Source organism: Meles meles, chromosome 4 (genome assembly GCF_922984935.1).
Source record: "Meles meles chromosome 4, mMelMel3.1 paternal haplotype, whole genome shotgun sequence".
Lineage (NCBI taxonomy): Eukaryota > Metazoa > Chordata > Mammalia > Carnivora > Mustelidae > Meles > Meles meles.
This window is the reverse complement of record NC_060069.1, coordinates 153,426,769-153,447,314: the sequence shown is the minus strand read 5'-3', so window position 1 is coordinate 153,447,314 and position 20,546 is coordinate 153,426,769. Positions and strand designations below refer to the sequence as shown.

General features: G+C 43.2%; 2 protein-coding genes across 13 annotated transcripts in view; one reads left to right on the top strand and one right to left on the bottom strand.

The window, feature by feature from the left end:
- ITSN1 (intersectin 1) overlaps nt 1-8,008 on the bottom strand; it is a 212,285-nt gene extending 204,277 nt beyond the window's left edge. For 9 of the 10 annotated variants that reach the window (XM_046002823.1, XM_046002821.1, XM_046002820.1 and 6 more), the window contains exon 1: nt 7,786-8,008. The gene's annotated coding sequence lies outside the window, so the exon portion shown is untranslated. Of the gene's footprint in view, nt 1-7,027; nt 7,158-7,785 lie in introns of those variants that run through there. The other variant, XM_046002824.1, reaches the window with a different exon arrangement.
- A 724-nt stretch (nt 8,009-8,732) lies between these two features.
- Nucleotides 8,733-20,546, top strand: part of CRYZL1 (crystallin zeta like 1) — a 35,184-nt gene continuing 23,370 nt past the window's right edge. Inside the window, exons 1-3 of one of the 3 annotated variants that reach the window (XM_046001864.1) lie at nt 8,733-8,822; nt 17,468-17,539; nt 19,148-19,225. In XM_046001864.1, coding sequence (XP_045857820.1) covers nt 17,474-17,539; nt 19,148-19,225 — 144 coding nt within the window. In that variant the 5' untranslated portion in view covers nt 8,733-8,822; nt 17,468-17,473. Of the gene's footprint in view, nt 8,823-8,867; nt 9,029-17,467; nt 17,540-19,147; nt 19,226-20,546 lie in introns of those variants that run through there. The other 2 variants (XM_046001866.1, XM_046001865.1) reach the window with 2 other exon arrangements.

Below are 20,546 nucleotides of genomic sequence, written 5' to 3'. Positions count from 1 at the left end.
ACATTCTAGTAACCTCTCTATCATCTTCACTACCGCCTCAATTTCCGTAATCACTTAAAGAATTTTATTATTTTTTTAACAGAGATATTTCATTTATTTATTTTTATTTTTATTTATTTGACAGAGAGAGAGACCGTGAAAGAGGGAACACAAGCAGGGGGAGTGGGAGATAGAGAAGCAGGGTTCCCTCTGAACAGGGAGCCTGATGCGGGACTTGATCCCAGGACCCTGGGATCATGACCTGAGCCGAAGGGAGGTGCTTAATGACTGAGTCGCCCAGGCGCCCCTTATTTAAAGAATTTTAAAGCAATTATAATGACTGTGTTGAAGATATCTGGAAATAAGCAATACTACCCATAATAATTTTATTATCATTTACTAACTTTGTTTAGTAGTAATTATTTATTGCAAGCGAAGGAGAGATGAGAAACAGAAGAGGGGGACCTTTACTCAATGGAACCCGGTACATACCAGGAATGGCATTGATTTGTCAATTTTTCAAGCTTTCTTTCATACTAGCTATAAAGCTCTATTAGCTTTTAGGTCAGCGACCAAAAGGTAATATTTCAATTCTGCCAGAATGAAGCAGTTGAATTTAAATAATTGCAGACGCTGAAAGATAACTTGTTTTCAAAATCTCTTATCTTAAGTTTACAGCAGAAATGGATTTTTATAAAACCTTGAATCCCAAATGAACAGACTCTCATTAGAGATAACGTATAGGAATGGTGTGTGTGTGTTTATACAATGGCTTATAATACAAAACACTGCCCTTGTTAGAACAATGTAACTGCTCAGGAAATCTGCCTCAGAGAAAAGTAATTAGCCCTACACACACGCACGCACGCACACAAAGACAAGACAAACGGATCCCACAGCAACTTGATTCCAGTGCTTTTATCCTAAGAATCAGTGTCCTCCTTGGGGCACCTGGGTGGCTCAACTGAGCATCCCATTTTTGGTTTCAGCTCAGGACATGGATTCCCGAGATGGAGACCCACGTGGGGCTCCCTGCTTAGTGCAGAGTCTTCTTGGGATTCTCTCCTCCTCTCCCTCTGCCCTCCCCCGCCCCTCTCAAATAAATAAAATCTTTAAAGAATCAGAGTCCTTAACTAGGTTGGTTGAAGCACATGGCACCCAAAGCCACTCGGTGGCATTCATTTCCATGAGCTGTGTTTGTGTCCCGCAAATCCATGCCACCAGTCACCAGGCGGACCTCCAGGCAAGATGCAAGGATGAGAAAGACCATCAAAGACAGAGAAACAAGGCAAAATGCCCAATAAAGTAAGAGGATCAAAAGCACTGTTCTCCTGCATTAAGGAGAGGACTTTAATTTTAACCATCAAGGTTAAACAACAACTACTGACCAACTGCTACAACCTTGTTATTTGCACAGTCCTGTTCAACTGAATCCAAAATTCTCCATCACACCTGTCAGTTCAACTCCTGGGTCTACCACTCAGCCAAGAATTTACGATACTGAGTACTCCTGCCCCACAACCTTGGTGGAGCCCCAAACTATGCCAGCAGTGAGAATGGGTTTTAGCCACCAGCTTCAAACTGAGCTGTGCAGTCCGACCTCAGCATAAGCAAACTCGGGCCAGAGAGCTTAAGCCCAAACAATTTCACCAATGCTCTCTCTGAGCTCTAAGCTCGTAAGATAAGCGGCCGATTATCCATTCTACTAGAAACAGGTCAAAAGAGCACTGATGAATTCAAATAGATTAACCTGCCGGAGCGTTGGTGGTATAGTGGTTAGCATAGCTGCCTTTCAAATAGATTAACCTGTTTTAAACTCACCTTGTTAGAGGGCAACAAAATGTTAATGATATTCTACCATCACATTTATTAATAGAAGGTTTTTGTTTTTTTTAAACAATCTCCCAATGGATCTGTGACATCTCTCTCCAGTGAGGCCTTCGCATTCCTGCAGCGAGCTTCCAGAAGCTGCTTCAAATCTCGAAACTGGCCAGAGTGGGAATGTTTGAACAGACTCCCAGCTGTCTCCCTGATCATACATCCACATGTAGTCCTTTCCAAGGCAAGGCCACGCATTACACATTACAAGTGAACCGTCTTTTCAAATTCCACTCATCTTCTCTGGGACTCCAACCCTTCTTTTCATCGGGGGCACTGTAGGAAAACCACCTCACTGGAAAGGCTAACGAGCTGCTTTGAGAGATGAATGTTAGACAGTATATAAGGCTTATTTGTGAGCTAACTTACACAACTCACTTCTCAATGAGAGGGACTCAAATCTATAAATTAACATACATCAGGGAACCTCTAGGTTATGCCAAAACTGAAATCAGAAACATAAAAATACCCTAATGCCTATAAATCGTGTCCGGGGAAAGGGTGGTCCAGTGTTATGGTTGAAAGTTTGGCCTTGAAAGTTACATAGGGTGGCCACCTGCTGGCTCTTGAAGTTCCTTCACTGCTGGTACCTCAGTTTCCAAGGCACATTCATCTTAAAAAGGACAATTCGGGGCGCCTGGGTGGCTCAGTTGGTTAAGCGTCTGCCTTAGGCTCAGGTCATGATCCCAGAATCCTGAGATCAAGCCAGCATCAGGCTCCCTGGAAGCCTGCTCCTCCCTCTCCCACTCCCCATGCTTGTGTACCCTCTCTCACTGTCCCTCTCTCTGCCAAATAAATTAAAAAAAAAAAAAATCAAATGATGTAAAAGGACTTGTTAAATGTTAGCTCTCACTATTACTGGTGTATGAATTTTCTGACTTTCCAGATCACATTCCTGAACGCGTCATGTTCACATTCCTTTCTTCTTCCTAAGAATAACAGTAATTCACTGGTTTGTCACTGGTTAAGTCATTCCAAAAAAAGAAGAAAACAGAACTCTCAACCAGGACGGTAGGGATGTAAACTGCTACAACCTTTCTAAATGGCAGTATGTATCACAAATCTCAAACTTAGCATGTACTGTACCTTGATCCTGCAAATCCACTTCTAGAAACTTAACCTACAGAAAAAACACTTCACAAGCATACACGGAGGCGTACATAGGAGAACGGTCACTGCAGAGTTGTAACAGTGAGGGGAAAAAGGAAACAAACTAATGTCTGACAAAAATTAATGGTTAAATTATCACACACATATAAAATGGAATCTTATTCATTTATTGAACTATTGTAACTGACAATATAGACATGAATTCATTGTAACATGTTAGGCCAAAACCAAAAAGTTACAAAATGATCATGTATAGCAAGAGCTCATACTTGTTACCAAAAATGGTATATAAAAAGCCACATGCACAGGGAAAAAAAAAAAAAAAGAGGGTTTGGACAGGTATGTACTGAGGTAGTGGATTTATGAGAATTTTATAGTTTTTACTTTTCTGTATCTCAACTTTTCTACCAGGAAGATGCAATTCTTTCTTTATTTTTTTAATATCTTGTTTATTTGAGAGAGAGACAGAGATAGTGAGAGAGAACACAAGAAGGGAAGAGAGGGAGAAGCAGGCTCCCCACTGGGAAGGGAACCCAAGATGGGACTGGATCCCAGGACCCTGAGATTATGACCTGAGCCAAGGCAGACGCTTAACTGACTGAGCCACCCAGGAGCCCCAAAATGCAATTCTTTAAAATACAATGGATATGAACTGATAAGTAGTTTGGTTCTGAAATACATAATGAAGCTAAAAGTAATGATAAGATTTATTTTTATTTAGGAAAAAAACTCGTATTTACATAATACTTGATGGTCTATTAGATACTTTTAATTTTTTATTAACATATAATGTATTATTTGTTTCAGGGGTACAGGTCTGTGAATCATCAGTCTTACACAATTCACAGCACTCACCAAAGCACCCTCCCCAATGTCCATCACCCAACGACACCAATCCCTCCCACCCTCCTCCACTCCAGCAACCCTCAAGTTTGTTTCCTTTTTTTTTTTTTTTTTAAGATTTTATTTATTTATTTGTCAGAGAGAAAGCGCACAAGCAGGGGAAGCAGCAGGCAGAGGGAGAATCAGGCTCCCCACTGACCAAGACCCTGGGATCCTGACCTGAGCCAAAGACAGACACCCAATGGACTGAGCCACCCATGCATCCCTGAGTCCTGACTATTAGTTACTTTCAATAGTTAGTTATCCAGTTAAAAGTCAGACATATTAAGTATCAAGACATTAGCAAAAGACTTCAAGTGATGGATTTCTATCATCAAGTGCGGCAGTACAAGAATTAAATGGGTTAGTTTGGGAATTTTATATATTTTTATATAACTCAATTCCTTATCGTCATCCTAATTACCACTTATTAAATGAACATATCTCAAGAACTTATGTAAGCACTCTGAAGTATTTAAACTTAACCTACTTACTATTATTCCCATTCAGCTGAAAAGACTGAGACCCTGAAATGTTAGACTAGATCAAAGTCACAGACTATGGCGTCAAACCCAGTATCCTCCAGAAATTTTCCTCCTAACTGTTCAGCACCTTCAACTATGTAACAGAAACTGTTATTTATGGGGCCCTACACTGGATTCTGAAAGAAAGGAATGAAGGCCATATTTTATTAGGATGAAAAATGAAATTGGAACACATGACAATTTTCTGCATTTTTTGTAAACCAATTTTTACAGCATTATTTGGGCTTACCATAGCTTAAAAAATGGTATTTTGAAAACAGCGATAACGCAGTAATCTACCACTACACTGTGGCTTAAATTTACATGTTGAGTCTCCAAGCAATATTTTGATAGGAGCCTTCTCTCCAGCTTAATCGCCTTGAGCAATCTATGCTTGGGAAAGGTTCTCTCTTTTCAGAGCCAACCAAACCTACAGAAATGACTGGGCATAGTGCATGCGGCTCCTAATTTATAAAATCACTGACTAAGTAATAAGATTAATTTTACAAGAAAAGGTTTTAAAATGTGGCCTCATTGCCATGTTATTCACTCATAAATATTTAATGGAGTTCCTCCAGGCACTATTCTAGCACGAGATAGAATGATGACTCAAAATCCCTACTCTTCTGAAACCTTTATTGTAAGTGCATTATGTATATCTGAAGGTTGTAGTCCGTTTTTTATTAGCAGCCTAAGGTATAAAACTTAGTCCGTTACTTAAAAGATCTGCCGTCCACTTCAGGAGATGATCTTGGGAGATGCTTAGCAAGAGGGAAGCAGCGCATCAACTGTTCGCCAACTTTACTATCCCAGAAGAACCTGGAGAAGTTGTTTTAAAAAACCAATTCCGGGGCTCCTGGGTGGCTCAGTTGGTTAAGCAACTGCTTTTGGCTGAGGTCCTAGTCTGGGAGTCCTGGGATGGAGTCCCACACTTCGGGCTTCCAGCTCTGCAGGGAGTCTGCTTCTCCCTCTGACCTTTTCCCATCTATCTCATGCTCTCTCTCACTCTCTCTAATAAATAAATCAAATCTTAAAAAAAAAAAAAAAAAAACACAAGTATTCCAGGGCCCTACCTCCAGGAGTCTGATCAAAAAACAAGAACTTCATTTCATGCTGATCTAAGTGATCTGAGGTCCAGACTTTGAGAAACCCACCAGTAAGTGGAGCCCTTCAGAAGAAAACGATCCTTTAGAAGAGAATAGCTCCATGGCAGTGGAATTTGAACTGAGTAACATACACCCAACCCTCATGTAATTAGTTCTGTATAATTCACAAATCCAGCAAATTAAAAAGATGCGTAAAAATGGAGCCATTTACCAGTACCTCCTCCTTAATGTCTTATGGGAGATTTGAATTTGCTTCCATCTAGGCATTTGATGAAAAGATGAACCTAAGTCCTACCAACAGAAGAAATAAACATTAAGAAAAAGGAAATTTCTAGTCAACTGCAAAAAAAAAAAAAAAAATGCTAAGAGGGACAAACAGAGCACGGAACTAACTTGCTACCACTCATTTTATGCCCTATTTCACAATGCTTAGTATCTGAACAATCCACAGGGTTCCAAAGTACATCAAAAATGTGTTCATTTCCTCTCCTACTCAGGCAGAATAATAATAATAGAGTATTGTGAAGGTGCCACGGGGCCTCAGCAATTTCAACAGATACATTCTTAGATAAAGAAATGCCATTAAAAAAAAAATCTATCAGAAATGCTCCTTAGTGGAACTACTTCAGTTAGTTTTAAATAGTTTTAATGTGTCCCTCATTTGCAATTTAGATTATTTAAAAGATCCTGGGTTCTTTATCAACCTCCTACTGAAAAAAAATTCCCTTCCATATTACAAATATGTGCATTTTTAGTTATAATAAGCAAACACCCATCAGTCCAACATAACTGTGTCACGTAAACTAGAAAAATAATTTTAAAGAAAAACACAGCATTTTGTTCTGAGAGAGAGAGAAATCCTAACCTTGGGGGAGGGTTTTAAGTTTCTGCACCTTAAATCACTTAAAAGTAAAGGTACCCAGACAAATACATTCCTCCCATTTTAGAGGTTAAGGGTAGCACTTCACAAGTCATCTGGCCTGTTGGGTCCCGGCTCTATTTCTTAACCTCAGATCCTGTCCACTACCTAATCCATGAGATCTCTGATCATCCGTTCAAAGGGATTAGTAACATTGCCTCTGGTTGCCGGAATGGAGGCTGTTCCAGATGCTGTTTGTATGGTATTTGGTTTTCTTTAATCTGTTCTTTTTACTGTACTTGCTTTTATTATTTGTACGTTTGATCACAGAAATAGCAAGAGTAGGATGCCAGGAGATAAGCACAAAGAAACGCATCTGTCCGGAGTGCGCATATATTTAAAATTTCAGGCTGGTGCTGCCTTCAGAATAGCACCGATGATGGCAAAGTTCTAAAGGAAACTTTCACATTAAGAAGCTACCAAAAATCTCCAGAGCCTCCCACTCAACAGAAAAAGACGCTGATTTATTTCTTCAAAAGCAAAGGCTCCTTTAGTCTGAATCACAACAAAAGATGCCCAGAGGAACTGTTATCTGCGAAGTTGTTTTCTAACCCCACGGCCAACAGAAGTCAAGGAAGGTGCGACCCATTCCTCGTCGGTTTCCTTTTCCTGGGGATTCTGATTATTACCTTTCCTCGTCGAGCACGAAAGAAGAGCCCGCAATTGTGCCCCGGGTCCACAGCGCAAGCCCGCGTCGGTGCGTGAAGGGAAGGAGCCGCGGCGGAGCCCGGGGACGCGCTCCCACCGAACCGAGAGCCGCTCTCCGCTAAATACCACCCGAGTCCGCCCCGGCCGGACGACTCGCGGCCGAACGGCATTGACCGCCCTTCACTGACAGCGACTGCAGGCACGCGACAGAGAGAAAGAGATGAGCCGGGGACTCGAGGCCCGAGGGAGAGGCGGGCGGCGCGATGCCGCTCCCCGCGAGCTCCGGGTCCCCGAGAGGCTGGCGGGGAGGCGAGGCTTGGCCAGCCCGCCGCGCTCAGGCGGCCGAGGGCAGCGAGGTCAACCCTGGAAGGGCCGACCGCCCCCACGCCCCCTGGGGAGGGAGGCGACCCCGCTCGGCCGGCCGCGGCTGCGGACGCCCATTCAGCCCGAAGCCCGTCCAGCGGCCGCCACCCCCCTCGGCCCGCCGCGGCGTCCCGGCCTCCCCGCGCCGGCCGGCCGGCAGCCCTGCCGCCACCCCCGGGAGGATGGGGAAGGACGAGGCGCAGGGGCCGCCGGTGCCGCGCCTCCGGGGCGCGCGGCAAAGGCTGAAGGGCGGCCCCAGGGACTCGCGCCGGCCCGGGGGACGGACGCCCCGGGCGGCCATCGCGCCGACCCCCGCGCCGACCCCCGCCCCCGCCGCTTCCCCGTCCAGGCCGCCGCCGTCCAGCCCGCTCCTCACCTCATCTCCAGGCGGGTCCGCGCTGCAGCCCCAGGGACAAATCAGTGCAGCTCACTCGCCGCGGGGAGGGACGCAGGAGCCGCAGCCCCGCACACCATCCCCGCCCGCCCGCCCGCCTGCCGGTGCGTCCCGGAGCCCGCTCGGGATTCTCCCTCGCGAGCCGCCGTACTACGGAGCAACCAAGCTGCGCTCCCTCCCCTCTCCTCCGCTCTTCTCTACCTCCTTCGCTCCCTCCCTCGCTCCCTCGCTCCCACCTATCTCCTCATCTCCCTCCGCAGCCTCTCCTGCCCTCCTCCACCCCTCCATCTCCGCCCACAAATGGGTGGGAACGAAGAGCCAGCCAATCGGAGGAAGAGGCCCGCACCTCCTCACCGCCCCCTACCGCTACGCCCGCCCACCGCAGGAGAGAGGGAGGGGGCAATTAAAAAAGATGGAAGAGGACGGAGTGACAGCCGAAGTAACCAATCAGCAAGCGCAAAGGGTGTGGGAGGGAGGACGGCCTTGTCTCCCCGCCCCCTTCCCAGAAGGCGTAACCAAAAGCTTCTGGTCTGGGATTTCCCTGACGGGGCTTATGGAGATTTTGTTTCACGATTTTGGTCCATCTGCCCGTTGTCGTGTGAGGCACTGGTTAGGATGCACTCAACTAAATTAGTCACAAAAGGTCTTAAAGGAGAGAACAACGTAGAAGTGAAAAAGAGGCGGTCACAGTCCAGATTAGGCGGTCGGGCAAACGGTTGGAATGAGGAAGGGTGTGGTCTTTAACAGAAATTTACATAAAACGGAATCTATCCGGGAGACTACAATTTCACCCATTTACTGGTAGCCCCTGGCTCCACCCTTCTCCACCTGGCGGAGCATTCCGGGAGTTGTAGTTCCGAGTTCGGTTGCTATGGCGTTCTCCCCAGCCTCCGGTCCAGGAGTGACGAGCTCCCTGACCAATGGGAGCAGCGCCTGGGCAAGCGGGGGCGGGCCCTCTGCAAGAGGACTCCAAGGTGGCGGTGGCGAAGACGCAGGCCGTTGGGGCAGCTCAGAGGCAGGTGAGCCCCCGGACTCGGGTTCTGTGTCTTGGGAAGAGGGGCTTTGGGCTTTGGACGCCTCGCGGAACCGTGCAGCCCTGGGGTGCATGGTGGTTGGCGTTGCACCCCAACCCCAGACCGCGTCGGGCCCAGGCCTAGCTTAGCTGAGGCCGCTGAGGGGCGGGAAGACTTGACTGACGATTTCCTGATCCTTGCAGCTTTGGATGGTAGGTTTTAGCTCAGTTTGCATCTCCCTCCGCATTTATAGAAGCGAAAATCGAAGTTCCCTTCCACTGAATCTCCCAGGTTGGATCCCCTCTTCCCACCCCACCCCCCAGCTTTCTTTTTGTTCCTAGAATTTGAGTTTCTTTTTCTTTTTCCCGTACTCCTTCTCTGCCACCGCTTTTTCCTCCTTCACTTTCCTTATCGGTGAACCATACACAAAGGAAGGGTATTCCCGTTTACGTGATTATACGGGTGGGTTTGCCCACTTAAGAGAAACAGCGAAAAACTCCGGAGATACGGCTCAGAATCATGTTGAAGTGCAGATGCTGAATTGATAGGTCGGGGCGGGGCCTGAGACTCTGCGTTTCTCACCAGCGGCGAGTCCCAGTTCTGAGTAACCCGATGTTCTGTCTGCATCAGCTCTGCTCATTGCAGGTGCAATGCGAGGCACTTTCGTGTAAGCCAATACATCCAAAATTTATCATCTCAACCCATAATCAGATACCTTAAAATTGAAATATTATAAATTCTTGTATTTATTGATTTTTTTTTTAAGTAAGCTCTACATCCAAGGTGGAGCTTGAAGTCACAACCCCGAGATTAAGAGCAGCCTGCTCTAGACGGCATGAGCCAACCTGGCGCCCCACTTCCTTTTTTCTTCTTAGCGTCTTCGAAATCGAATGTGTGTTTTACCGTGACAAAAGGCCTCAGTTCTAACTAGACAGAGTTCACAGGTTCCTCAGCCACCTGTGGACTAGTGGCCCTTGTTTTTGGACGGCACAGGTCCAGATGATAGAGGTGCCCCCTGCAGAAACTAAAAGGTGCGAGAGATCAGAGGGTTGGTTGCATGTGACCAAACTCTTTGCTGCTCTGTGAGATGGGCCTGGGCACTACTTTAGAGAGGTTCTCTGCCCAGTTTGCAGAAATAATAGCAAAAACAGCCGACACTTACTGAACGGTGATTTTGTGCCGGGTGTTGTACCGAGTGCTTTGCTTGCGTTTCATCATTACAACCCTTGGAGGGAACTACTATTATATTTTGGAGATACGGAATCGAAGACCTAGAAGGTTAAAATTGAGTAGCCTAAAGCCATAGCGCCAGTAAGTAGGACAGGCAGGATTCAGACTTGGGTCAATGTTGACTTCTAAATCCTGTCAACCACTGCAGTGTATGATTGTTATTTTTTAATGAATAATTTCACTTCATTGATGCCTCTGCTCCAGTTTATGGCAGATGAAATGTTGAGAGGTGAAACAGAGCAGGTTTCCTCATACAAGGTCAATTTGCCTATCAGTTGGAGTGACATATATTGGAGTATTATAAACATTCCACGCTGTATATATTTTTAAGTAAACTCCAGCCCTGCATAGGGCGAGATCAAGAGTTGCATGCTGTAGGGGCACCTGGGGAGCTCAGTTGGTTGAGTGTCCGACTCTTCATTCTGGCTCGGGTTGTGGTCTGGGAGTGGTAGGATGGAGCCCCGCGTTGGGCTCTGCGCTCAGCGCAGAATCTGCTTATCTCTCTCTCCCTGCTAGTGTTCTCTGTCTAGCTCTAAAATAAATAACGTCTTCACCAAAAAATTGCATGCTCTACCAACTGAGCCATCTCCATGCTGTATTATAAATCTTTCTTTTAAAAGAATTTTTTTTTTTTAATTTATTTGAGAGAGAGAGCAAGCATGTAGGGAGAAGCAGAGGGAAAGGGTCAAGCACTGAGCTCGAAGCTGGACTCAGGGCTCAGTCTCACAACCCCAAGATCATGACATGAGCTGAAACCAAGAGTTGCACTGTAAATGTTTATTCAGCCTCTGTTTAAATCCCTCTAGTGATAGGGACCATGCAACTTCATGAATTTTCCAAAGATTGAAGTTAGATACTTAAAATGTGAGTGTAGAAAGTTCTTGGGGCACCTCGGCAGCTCAGCTCGTTAAACATCCAACTCTTGATTCTGGCCCAGGTCATGATCTCTGGTGGTCAGATCAAGGCGGGTGTCCAGCTCTGTTAGACGTAAAGCCTACTTGGGATTCACTTCCTCCCTCTCCCTCTGCCCTTCTCTCACCCACCAAAAGCAAGTTCTTATAACCCACGTTATTAGCTAGAAAAGCTTTTCAGGGTTTAGCCAGCTGTAAGCCCTATCACCGTGTTCTGTTGCCATCTTGTCAGGAGTTTTATGCAACTAGTGCAGTTGTATGAAGCAAACACCTGTGTACTGTTGTTTACACAAAGTGTCCTTGGAGTATACGGATTCCTAGAGACTGTTGCCTGCGCAATGCAGAGATGTCCTCCCATTATTACAACCATGCATTTGCCTCTCTCTTTAAGAAGCAAAGGGAGCTGGGGCACCTGGGTGGCTCGGTGGGTTAAGCGTCTGCCTTGGCTCAGGTCATGATCCCAGAGTCCTGGTATCAAGTCCCCCATCGGGCTCCCCGTCCTTCTCCCCTGCTCATGCTTTCTCTCTCACTCTCTCTCTCTCAAATAAGTAAATGAAATCTTTAAGGGAAAAAAAAAGAAAAAGCAGAGAGAGTTTATCAGGTTAGGACTACCATTCTTTACAACCTGCGGCTTAATGACATTTGAACCGAACCTCCTGCTGGTTACTTTGATTATGCTAACCAGATTTTTAAACCAAATAATATGGCAGATGTGGTTTGCCATATTTATCTGATGTGTGGGTATGTATGAAAATTGTCACAGATTAAGAACATTGTTAAAACTTAATATTTTAAGTCACCTCTTCAGGATAACAGAAGAGTTACCCCCTTACAGTGCACAGCCAAATAGTGTAATGCTCTGCACCAGTCCTGGCGTGATGATGAACGCATGGGGCCACATTTTTGTGTTGACTTCATGTTTTTTCTTTAGCCTTCGGCTTGACAATATACCCTTGATTTCCTTAATAAGAGGGTGGGTTAGAAATATTACAGGGGCGCCTGAGTGACTCAGTGGGTTAAGCCTCTGCCTTCAGCTCAGGTCATGATCTCAGGGTCCTGGGATTGAGCCCTGCATCAGGCTCTCTGCACAACAGGGAGCCTGCTTCCCTCTCTTTCTCTGCTTGCCTCTCTGCCTCCTTGTGATCTCTCTCTCTATCAAATAAATAAATAAAATCTTAAAAAAAAAAGAAAAATATTATAACTGAATCCTGACGACAAGCGGCCACAATATTGCAAAGTTGATATTGGGCACTAATAGACGTGAGCATATAAGAGTTTGGGCTTCCAGGAATTGAGTTTTCCATAGGCAGATTGGCGGAGGGGAGGAAATGAAGCCACTCAGCAGTGTGTGGCCATAGCTGAGGGCAGACATTGCGGCGTTAGCACATCATTTGTGCTGACGCCCATCAAACCCAAACGTGAACAAGTGAGCCCGGACATCATAAAGGAAAAGGAGACTTGGGTCAATAACTTGATCCAGAAGAAGGAATTATGATAGCCTCTAAAATATCCTTGATGACGGAAGATTAGTACCAAAAAAATCTTGTTTGGGGAAAAGGTGACTCCAGTTTTTGGGGGGTTTTGTTTTTGTTTTTGGTTTTTTAAAAAATATTTTATTTATTGTGTACCTCGGGGCTCAGTCAGTAAAGCATCTGCCTTTGGCTCAGGCCATGATCCCAGGGTCCTGGGCTCAAGTTCCATATCAGGCTTTCAGCTCAGTAGGGAGCTGCTTGTCCCTCTGCCCCTCTTCCTTGCTCATTCTCTCTTTCTCTCTAATAAAAATCTTTAAAAAGAAAAAAAGGATTTTATTTATTTCTAGAGGGAGAGGGACAAGCAGACTCCACAGAGCGCAGAGGACCCCGGCTAATGACCAGAGCTGAAATCAAGAGTTGGTTGCCTGAGCCACCCAAGTGCCCCAGGATGACACCAGTTTTGTGTCTGTTGAATTTGAACTAGATCTGGTACTCTCAGAACCCTTGTGGTCTGAAAGTGTAGATAAGGAATAGTCTGCAGTGGTTTTATTTACGATTATTAATACATGAGCTCCTCGAGAGGTTAAGTGTAGCAGAAGAGCAAGTGGAGTTCACGTTGCTGTTGTAAGGAAAAGGAAACCAAAGTTTCTTCCCATTGGTTTTTAGAAATCGCTATAAGGGCGCCTGGATGGCTCAGTGGGTTGGGGTCTCTGCCTTTGGCTCAGATCATGATCTCAGGGTCCTGGGATCAAGCTCTGCATCAGGCTCTCTGCTCAGCGGGGAGCCTGCGTCCCCCTTTCTGCCTGCCTCTCTGCCTACTTGTGATCTCTCTCTCTGTCAAATAAATAAATAAAATCTTAAAAAAAATCTGATGTTAAAATATAAAATCTATTCTTTTTATAGGGCATATTAGCCTACAGTTTTGGGGTCTTTTTTTTTTTTTTTAAGATTTTATTTATTTTATTTATTTATTTGACAGAGAGACATAGGGAGAGAAGGATCACAAGTAGGGGAAGTAGGAGAGAGAGAAGCAGGCTTCCCACCAAGCAGGTTCAGGGCTTTGATCATGACCTGAGCCGAAGGCAGACGCTTAATGACTGAGCCACCCAGGTGGCCCTAGCCTATGTTTTTAAACAGGTTTATTTTCATTTAAGAGCTTTATGTAACACTTGTCACAAAGTTTACAGTAGAACATATAATTTGGAAGTTTTACATGACATTCATTCTTAGAAATGGCATGATAAGCATTATCTTATTTTATCTTAATTTATATTTTTATTTTATAAAATATTCAGCTGGATGACTCATTTAAGTGTCTTGATCTCAGGGTTGTGGGATCAAGCCTGATGTTGCTGCTAAAGATTCTCTCTCTCTGCCACTCTCCCCCTCTTCCCACTGTAAAAAAAAAAAAAAAAAAAAAAAAAAAAAGATTGTTATTTTATTTTCTGTGTGCAAATATCTTTACATTCAATAAAAGTGATATTAAATAGTGGACTAAGTGTTCCATTTAATCTAGACCAGCCTGAGAAACTCTACTCTCCATTCTACCATTTTCTTAGTGTTAAGAACTCAGTATTCCTTTTGGTGATCTGCAAAACAAGTAAATAACATTTGCTCAATTTTCTTCTGGCCATTTTTCTAAAAACACTTTTCTTTCTTCACTTTGTAACTTTGAGGATCTTTTTGTTCCCACATAGTTTTTTTTTGTTTTTTTTTTTTTTAAGATTTTATTTATTTATTTGACAGAGAGAGATCACAAGTAGGCAGAGAGACAGGCAGAGAGAGAGGAGGAAGCAGGCTCCCCGCCAAGCAGAGAGCCCGATGTGCGACTCGATCCCAGGACTCTGGGATCATGACCTGAGCCGAAGGCAGAGGCTTAAACCACTGAGCCACCCAGGCACCCCTCCCACATAGTTTTTTATTGGACCAGCTAAACTACCTTTTTGCTACTAAACAGGCCAACTTTTTTTCAAAGATTTTATTTATTTATATGACAGAGAGAGAGACAGCGAGAGAGAGAACACAAGCATCAGGAGAGGGAGAGGGAGAAGCAGGCTTCCCGCTGAGCAGGGAGCCCGATGCGGGCGTTGATCCCAGGACCCCAGGATCGTGACCTGAGCCGAAGGCAGAGGCTTAACCCACTGAGCCACCCCGGCGCCCTAAACAGGCCAATTTTAACTTAGAGGAACCATTTAGGACAATCTGATTAAAAATGTTGACATTATTATGTGTATAATATTTGCCTTAGGGGACCCTGGGGATACAAACAAGCACTTATCTTCCAGAGTCTTTGAAATTGGGGTACATGCAGGATAAGACCCTTGTGACCACTGATCTGGGAAACATGCAAAACATGCCATATGTTTTAAGATGCATTGCTCAGGGGCACCTGGCTGGCTCAGTCAAAGGAGAATGCAACTCTTGATCTCTAGCTCGTGAGTTCGATCCCCACATTCAGTATAGAGGTTACTAAAATAAGTAATCTTTTTTAAAAAATGCGATAGGCAGAGAAGACAGTGGCTTCCAGAATTACAACAGGAGCTGCTTGGAAATCAAGGTATTGAGTATCGGTGCTATTGTTTCATTTCTCAAAAGAAACTACTAGTAGCTCCAGACTGAGTAGGAGCAGTGATTTCTTTATTTAACAATAATAGATACTGGCTCTTCCAAGCACTAGCTGGGAAAACCTGCTATTTAATAAGTGAATAAAGCGTGGTTTTTTTTTTGTTGGTATGTAACGAAATCTGGAAGCATGGAACAGATAGGGTAGATTGAGTTTCACTGCAGGTGATTTCAAAGAAGGAGTAAGACTTGGGTTGTATTCACTTGGCAGAATCTGTAGAGTAAGTTTGGCACAATCTCAAGAGAAAAAGCACTGCCTGAAAGTCCTGAGACAGGGATGACCAGATGTTGGGATGACCAGATGGCGTGAGGTCACACTGACTAGCTCAGAAAGAAAATGTGTGTTAGAAAAACAGGGGAGTAGAGTAGATTAGAGACAATGAGTATTCCTTTTAGACAGCCTTGAAAGTCAGGCAGAAGAGATTAGATTTAAAGTCATAGGGATGAGGTGCCTGGGTGGCTCATTCAGTTAAGTCTCTGCCCTCAGCTCAAGTCATAATCCCAGGGTCCTGGGATGGAGCCCTGCATCCGGTCTGCTTCTCCCTCTGCTCCTTACCCTGCTTGTGGTCGCTCTCAAATAAATAAAGAAAATCTCTAAAAATAAAAATAAATAAAGTTGTAGGGAGGGGTGACTGGCTGACTCAAATTGGTAGAGCTGCAACTTTTGATCTCAAGGTTGTAAGTTCAAGCCCCACATTGTGGAGATTACTTAGAACTATTAAAAAAAAAAAAAATCCATATATAAGTGGCCCTGTGCAGGTCAAACTTGTGTTGTTCATGAGTCAACTATATTGTGAAAATTAAACAATTGTGGAATCCTTAGAGATGCTTCAAGAAGTTCACAAAATACAGGCTTAATACTTCCATTAAATGGTTTATAAACTGATATAGAAGAATCAGAGGTATGACTTTAGTGAGTGTCTTGACTGTTTACTTTTTCTTTTTAAAGGTCTTTTTTTTTTTTTTTTAAAGATTTTATTTATTTGACAGACAGAGATCACAAGTAGGCAGAGAGGCAGGCAGAGAGAGGAGGAAGCAGGCTCCCTGCCGAGCAGAGAATCCGATGTGGGGCTCCATCCTAGGACCCTGGGATCATGACCCGAGCCGAAGGCAGAGGCTAAACCACTGAGCCACCCAGGTGCCCCTTTAATGCTCTTTTTTAAGACTTGAAAGCCCTGGGGTGCCTAGGTGGCTCAGTCTGGTAAGCATCAGACACTTGATACCCAATACCTATTGAGGTTCTGATCTTGATCTTAGGGTCTTGAATCTCATGAGGTCCAGTCATGTAGGGCTCTGCTCTTAACGGGGCATCTGTTGAGATCCTCTCCCTCTGCCCACCCCCCCACTGTGCTTGCTCTCTCGCACTCTCTTCCAAATAAATAGATCTTTTTTTTTTTTTTAGGATTTTATTTATTTATTTGACACAGAGAGGGATCACAAGTGGGGGGGGGGGAGCAGGCTCCCCGCTGAGCAGAGAGCCCGATGCAGCTGGATCCCAGGACCCTGAGACCATGACCGGAGCTGAAAGCAGAGGCTTAACCCACTGAGCCACCCAGGAGCCCCAGTAAATCTTTTTTTTTTAAAACCACTGAATTGTTCACTTTATATATTTATTTATTTTTAAAGATTCTACCCATTTATTTGACAGAAAGAGAGAGACAGTGAGAGAGGGTTAACAGTAGAGGGAGAAGCAGGCCTCCCGCGGAGCAGGGAACCTGATGTGGGGCTTGATCCGGGGACACCGGGATCATGACCTGAGCCGAAGGCAGACGCCCAACCACTAAACCACCCAGGCACCCCTAAAGAAATCTTTAAAAAAAAAGTGGGGGAGACTTGAAAGCCCTCTAAATGCCACCTTTGGTAATTAAAATTGAGATCTGCGGGGGCGCCTGGGTGGCTCAGTGGGTTAAAGCCTCTGCCTCCGGCTCAGGTCATGACCTCAGGGTCCTGGGATCAAGCCCCGCATCGGGCTCTCTGCTCAGCGGGGAGACTGCTTCCTCCTCTCTCTCTCTGCCTGCCTCTCTGCCTACTTGTGATCTGTCTCTGTCAAAGAAATAAATAAAATCTTAAAAAAAAAAAAAAGCTTTAAAAAAATTAAAAAAAATTGAGATCTGCGGCTCTGGTAAAAAATTTTTTAAGTACGTCTAATAATTTTTATTGACTAGCAAAGTGAAATTCACCTTGGTGTGAAAGGTTGAACTGTAAGCCCATTCTTGGTAAAATATGTACTCAGAGAGTGTTGCATATTCTCTTGTTTGACCACTTTCAACACTAACCTAAATTTTTGGTTTGAAAGCTACGTTTAGAATTCTCATTTTATCCTTTGGCAGCATTATTTTTCAATTTTTGCTTTTATTTGGTCTGGAAAAACATTTTATTTCATGTTTTTACATATATACAAATGAATTTTTTTTAGGTGACTATGAAAGGCTTATATTTTCAAAAGAGTTCTACAAATGAAGAAATAACATTTGTATTTCAAGAAAGGGTAAGAAAAATGATTTAATTATTAAATGAAAAAGATACTTTATTTTCTATATGTAATAGAACCAATTTTAAATGAGCTGTTGTAAGTTATTTTGAGTGGAACGGAGTAAAAATTACTTAAATGAAACTTAGAGACTCCTTTAATCTTATGTGAAAGTAGTGCTCCATATTATAACTGTATTTTTTGAAGAGTTGCTTCAAAAGAGTTTTTAGTTCCTCAAGGTGGTGGTATAAAACATATTAGGAAAACAAAATAATTGCAAAATTAACCCAACCTATACAGAATACCACAATAGAGTATTCAGATTGTAGGCATATTTCAGAAACTATTTCTCCCATGTTCTAAAACAAAAGAGGTGGAAAAGCATTGTTTTCCACACCAAATCGTGAGCTCTGCAAAATTACCCCATTCACTAAACTCTTAACTGTTTCTCGTTTTTGCCCACTCTAAGAACACATAATAGAATTTTCATATACTGGTGACTGTTCGAAAGGTTTGTAGCAAGCCAAAATCATTCCACTGTCCACTTAGGGCCCCAAACTAAGTGCTGTATTTATTTCATGATAGTAATAAGAATTTCTGGATCGTGAACACAATCCAGTTTTTCTGTTATCTTTTACTAACTCCAAAATTAGTTAGGTCAGGAGTCAAAATCTCAGACAGCTTGTCTTCTACCAGTGAGTCAGGATCAAGGTCTCAGAGGTTCAGTTGGCGCTTGGGAAGAATCATATACAGGTTCATACTATCGTCTATAAAATCCAAACATTAATCAATAATATTGAATATCTTCATAATATCACCAAATACTGTCAAATCTAAAACTTAAAAAGAGATACTCCCAGAGTATTGTGTTCAAGCCAAATAAAACCAGGATCTCTTTGATAGGTCATAGGAGGGCCTACAAAAAAGTAATTATTTGTACCCAGCTTTTGATCTCATTTTTGGCCATATCAGGAGCTGAGGGGAATATTTGAATGATTGGTACCAGCATATGGGTATTTGGCAGGAGTGATACTGTATTTCATAAATCATACAGGTGGGTGACATTGAGTCCCTGAGTTGTGAATGATACTTTGCCTTTGCAGTTATATCGGGCTGTGGAATAGTGAGGTAATTATATTTTGACCCCAAAATCCCATGGGGCATGCCGAAATGTCTAAGGCAGACGTTAAATAAGAGATAAGCAGCTAACACCAAACAACTTCATTTATAGCATTAAGAAGATTCCAAAATCAGTGAAGGCTATGTGTCATGCGTATAAGGATATCCCTGTATGTGTGAAGATTTGATGCTTTGAGATTATTTAGATTGAAATAAAATACAGTATTTGTTGCTCTCCTTTTTACCCTAAAAATGTATTGCCTATACATATATCCATAGTTGGTATCCATACATTTTTATAATAACTATGGCTTTTTAAACATTTCACCACAAAATTCCCCTTCTTTTTTTTTTTTATTATTATCATATACTGTGGGATAATTACTTGTGGCTTTTTCAGTTAAGTTGGCTGTAAGATTTGGGGTCTGTTTAGTTTTGTTCAGTTATGTATGACAGTTTTCACAACAGAAGCACATGGTCTCAAAGGAATGTGTTTTTTGGTTCTAGGAAAATGTTCCTGTTATAGAGGATAACTATGTGAAACTTCAAGTTAAAGCTTGTGCTCTGAGCCAGATAAATACGAAGGTATGATGCTTTTATTCTGACCAAAAGTCAAATGAGAGTTTCCTGGTATATTTGGTGTACAAATATATAATGATAACTGACTTCTGAGTGCCAAAAAATTAACATCCTTAGAAGACTAAAATAGCTAGGGAAGAAAAGGTAGTGTCAGTTTGTGTGTTTCTGTATTAAATTATCATCTGGGTGGTTCAGTTGTTAAGTGTCTGCCTTCAGCTCAGGTCATGATCCCAGAGTCCTGGGATCGAGCCCCACATGGGGCTTCCTGCTCAGCGGGAAGACTGCTTCTTCCTTTCCCATTCCCCCTTCTTGTATTCCCTCTCTCTGTCAAATAAAGAAAATCGTTTTTTAAAATTAATTAATTAATTAAAAATAAATTATTATCTAACTGAATGAAGTCAGACAGTTTATATTATTATATGAAAATATTTTATAAACTCCTTTACATTGTGAGAATTTACGGTTACTTAGGCCTGGTAAGGAAGAAGTTACTTTTTTTTTTTAACACTTTATTTATATGAGAGAGAGAGAGCACAAGCAGGGAAGGGGCAGAAGGAGAGGGAGAAGCAGATTCCCTACAGAGCAGGGAGCCTGACATGGGGCTCTGCCCCAGGACCCTGGGATCATGACCTGAGCCAAAGGCAGACACTTTACTGACGGAGCCACCCAGGCACCCCAAGGAAGAAATTACTTTTATAAATATAGTAAAAATAAACCTAGAAATCTAATCAATGATTTATTCACTATTCTGTAGATATTTCTAGTTAATGTGTTTAGAAAGGGTTCATGTTCATACTCTTCTCGTCATTTCTCTTTGTCTTTCTCTTGCTCATACTTAACACATCCCCAGCCTCATACCACCCCACAGTAATCGTCCATTATTGACAGGAAGTACAGGAAAAGTCTTCAGATAGTAAATAAAGTGCGGTTCAATGTGCCATGATAAATAAAGCAGGTTCATTTACTCAGTTTTGTAAAGGTTAATACTGTAGCTCTACTGGACCCCTAACTTACTGGATTATAAGGCCATCATAATTTCTAAGAATCTAAAAGGCTTCTGCGATAGTCACATTTAGGAGAATTACTGAACAAGGTCATAGGTTTCCACGGGACAACAGGAGCATGACTTGAGAAGTGAATTAGTCAGATGCCTTGAAATCCTTTCACCGGAAGTGCTAGTACTCACTACTCCTTGTCTGCCAAGTTCTACGTTCAGACCATCCAGGGTGTTCTATGAGAAACTCATTGAAATCCCCAGTGTCAGAAAATTCTCTCCATGTCTAACAGAAAGAAATAGTAAATTAGAGTAAAATCAATTTAATGGAAT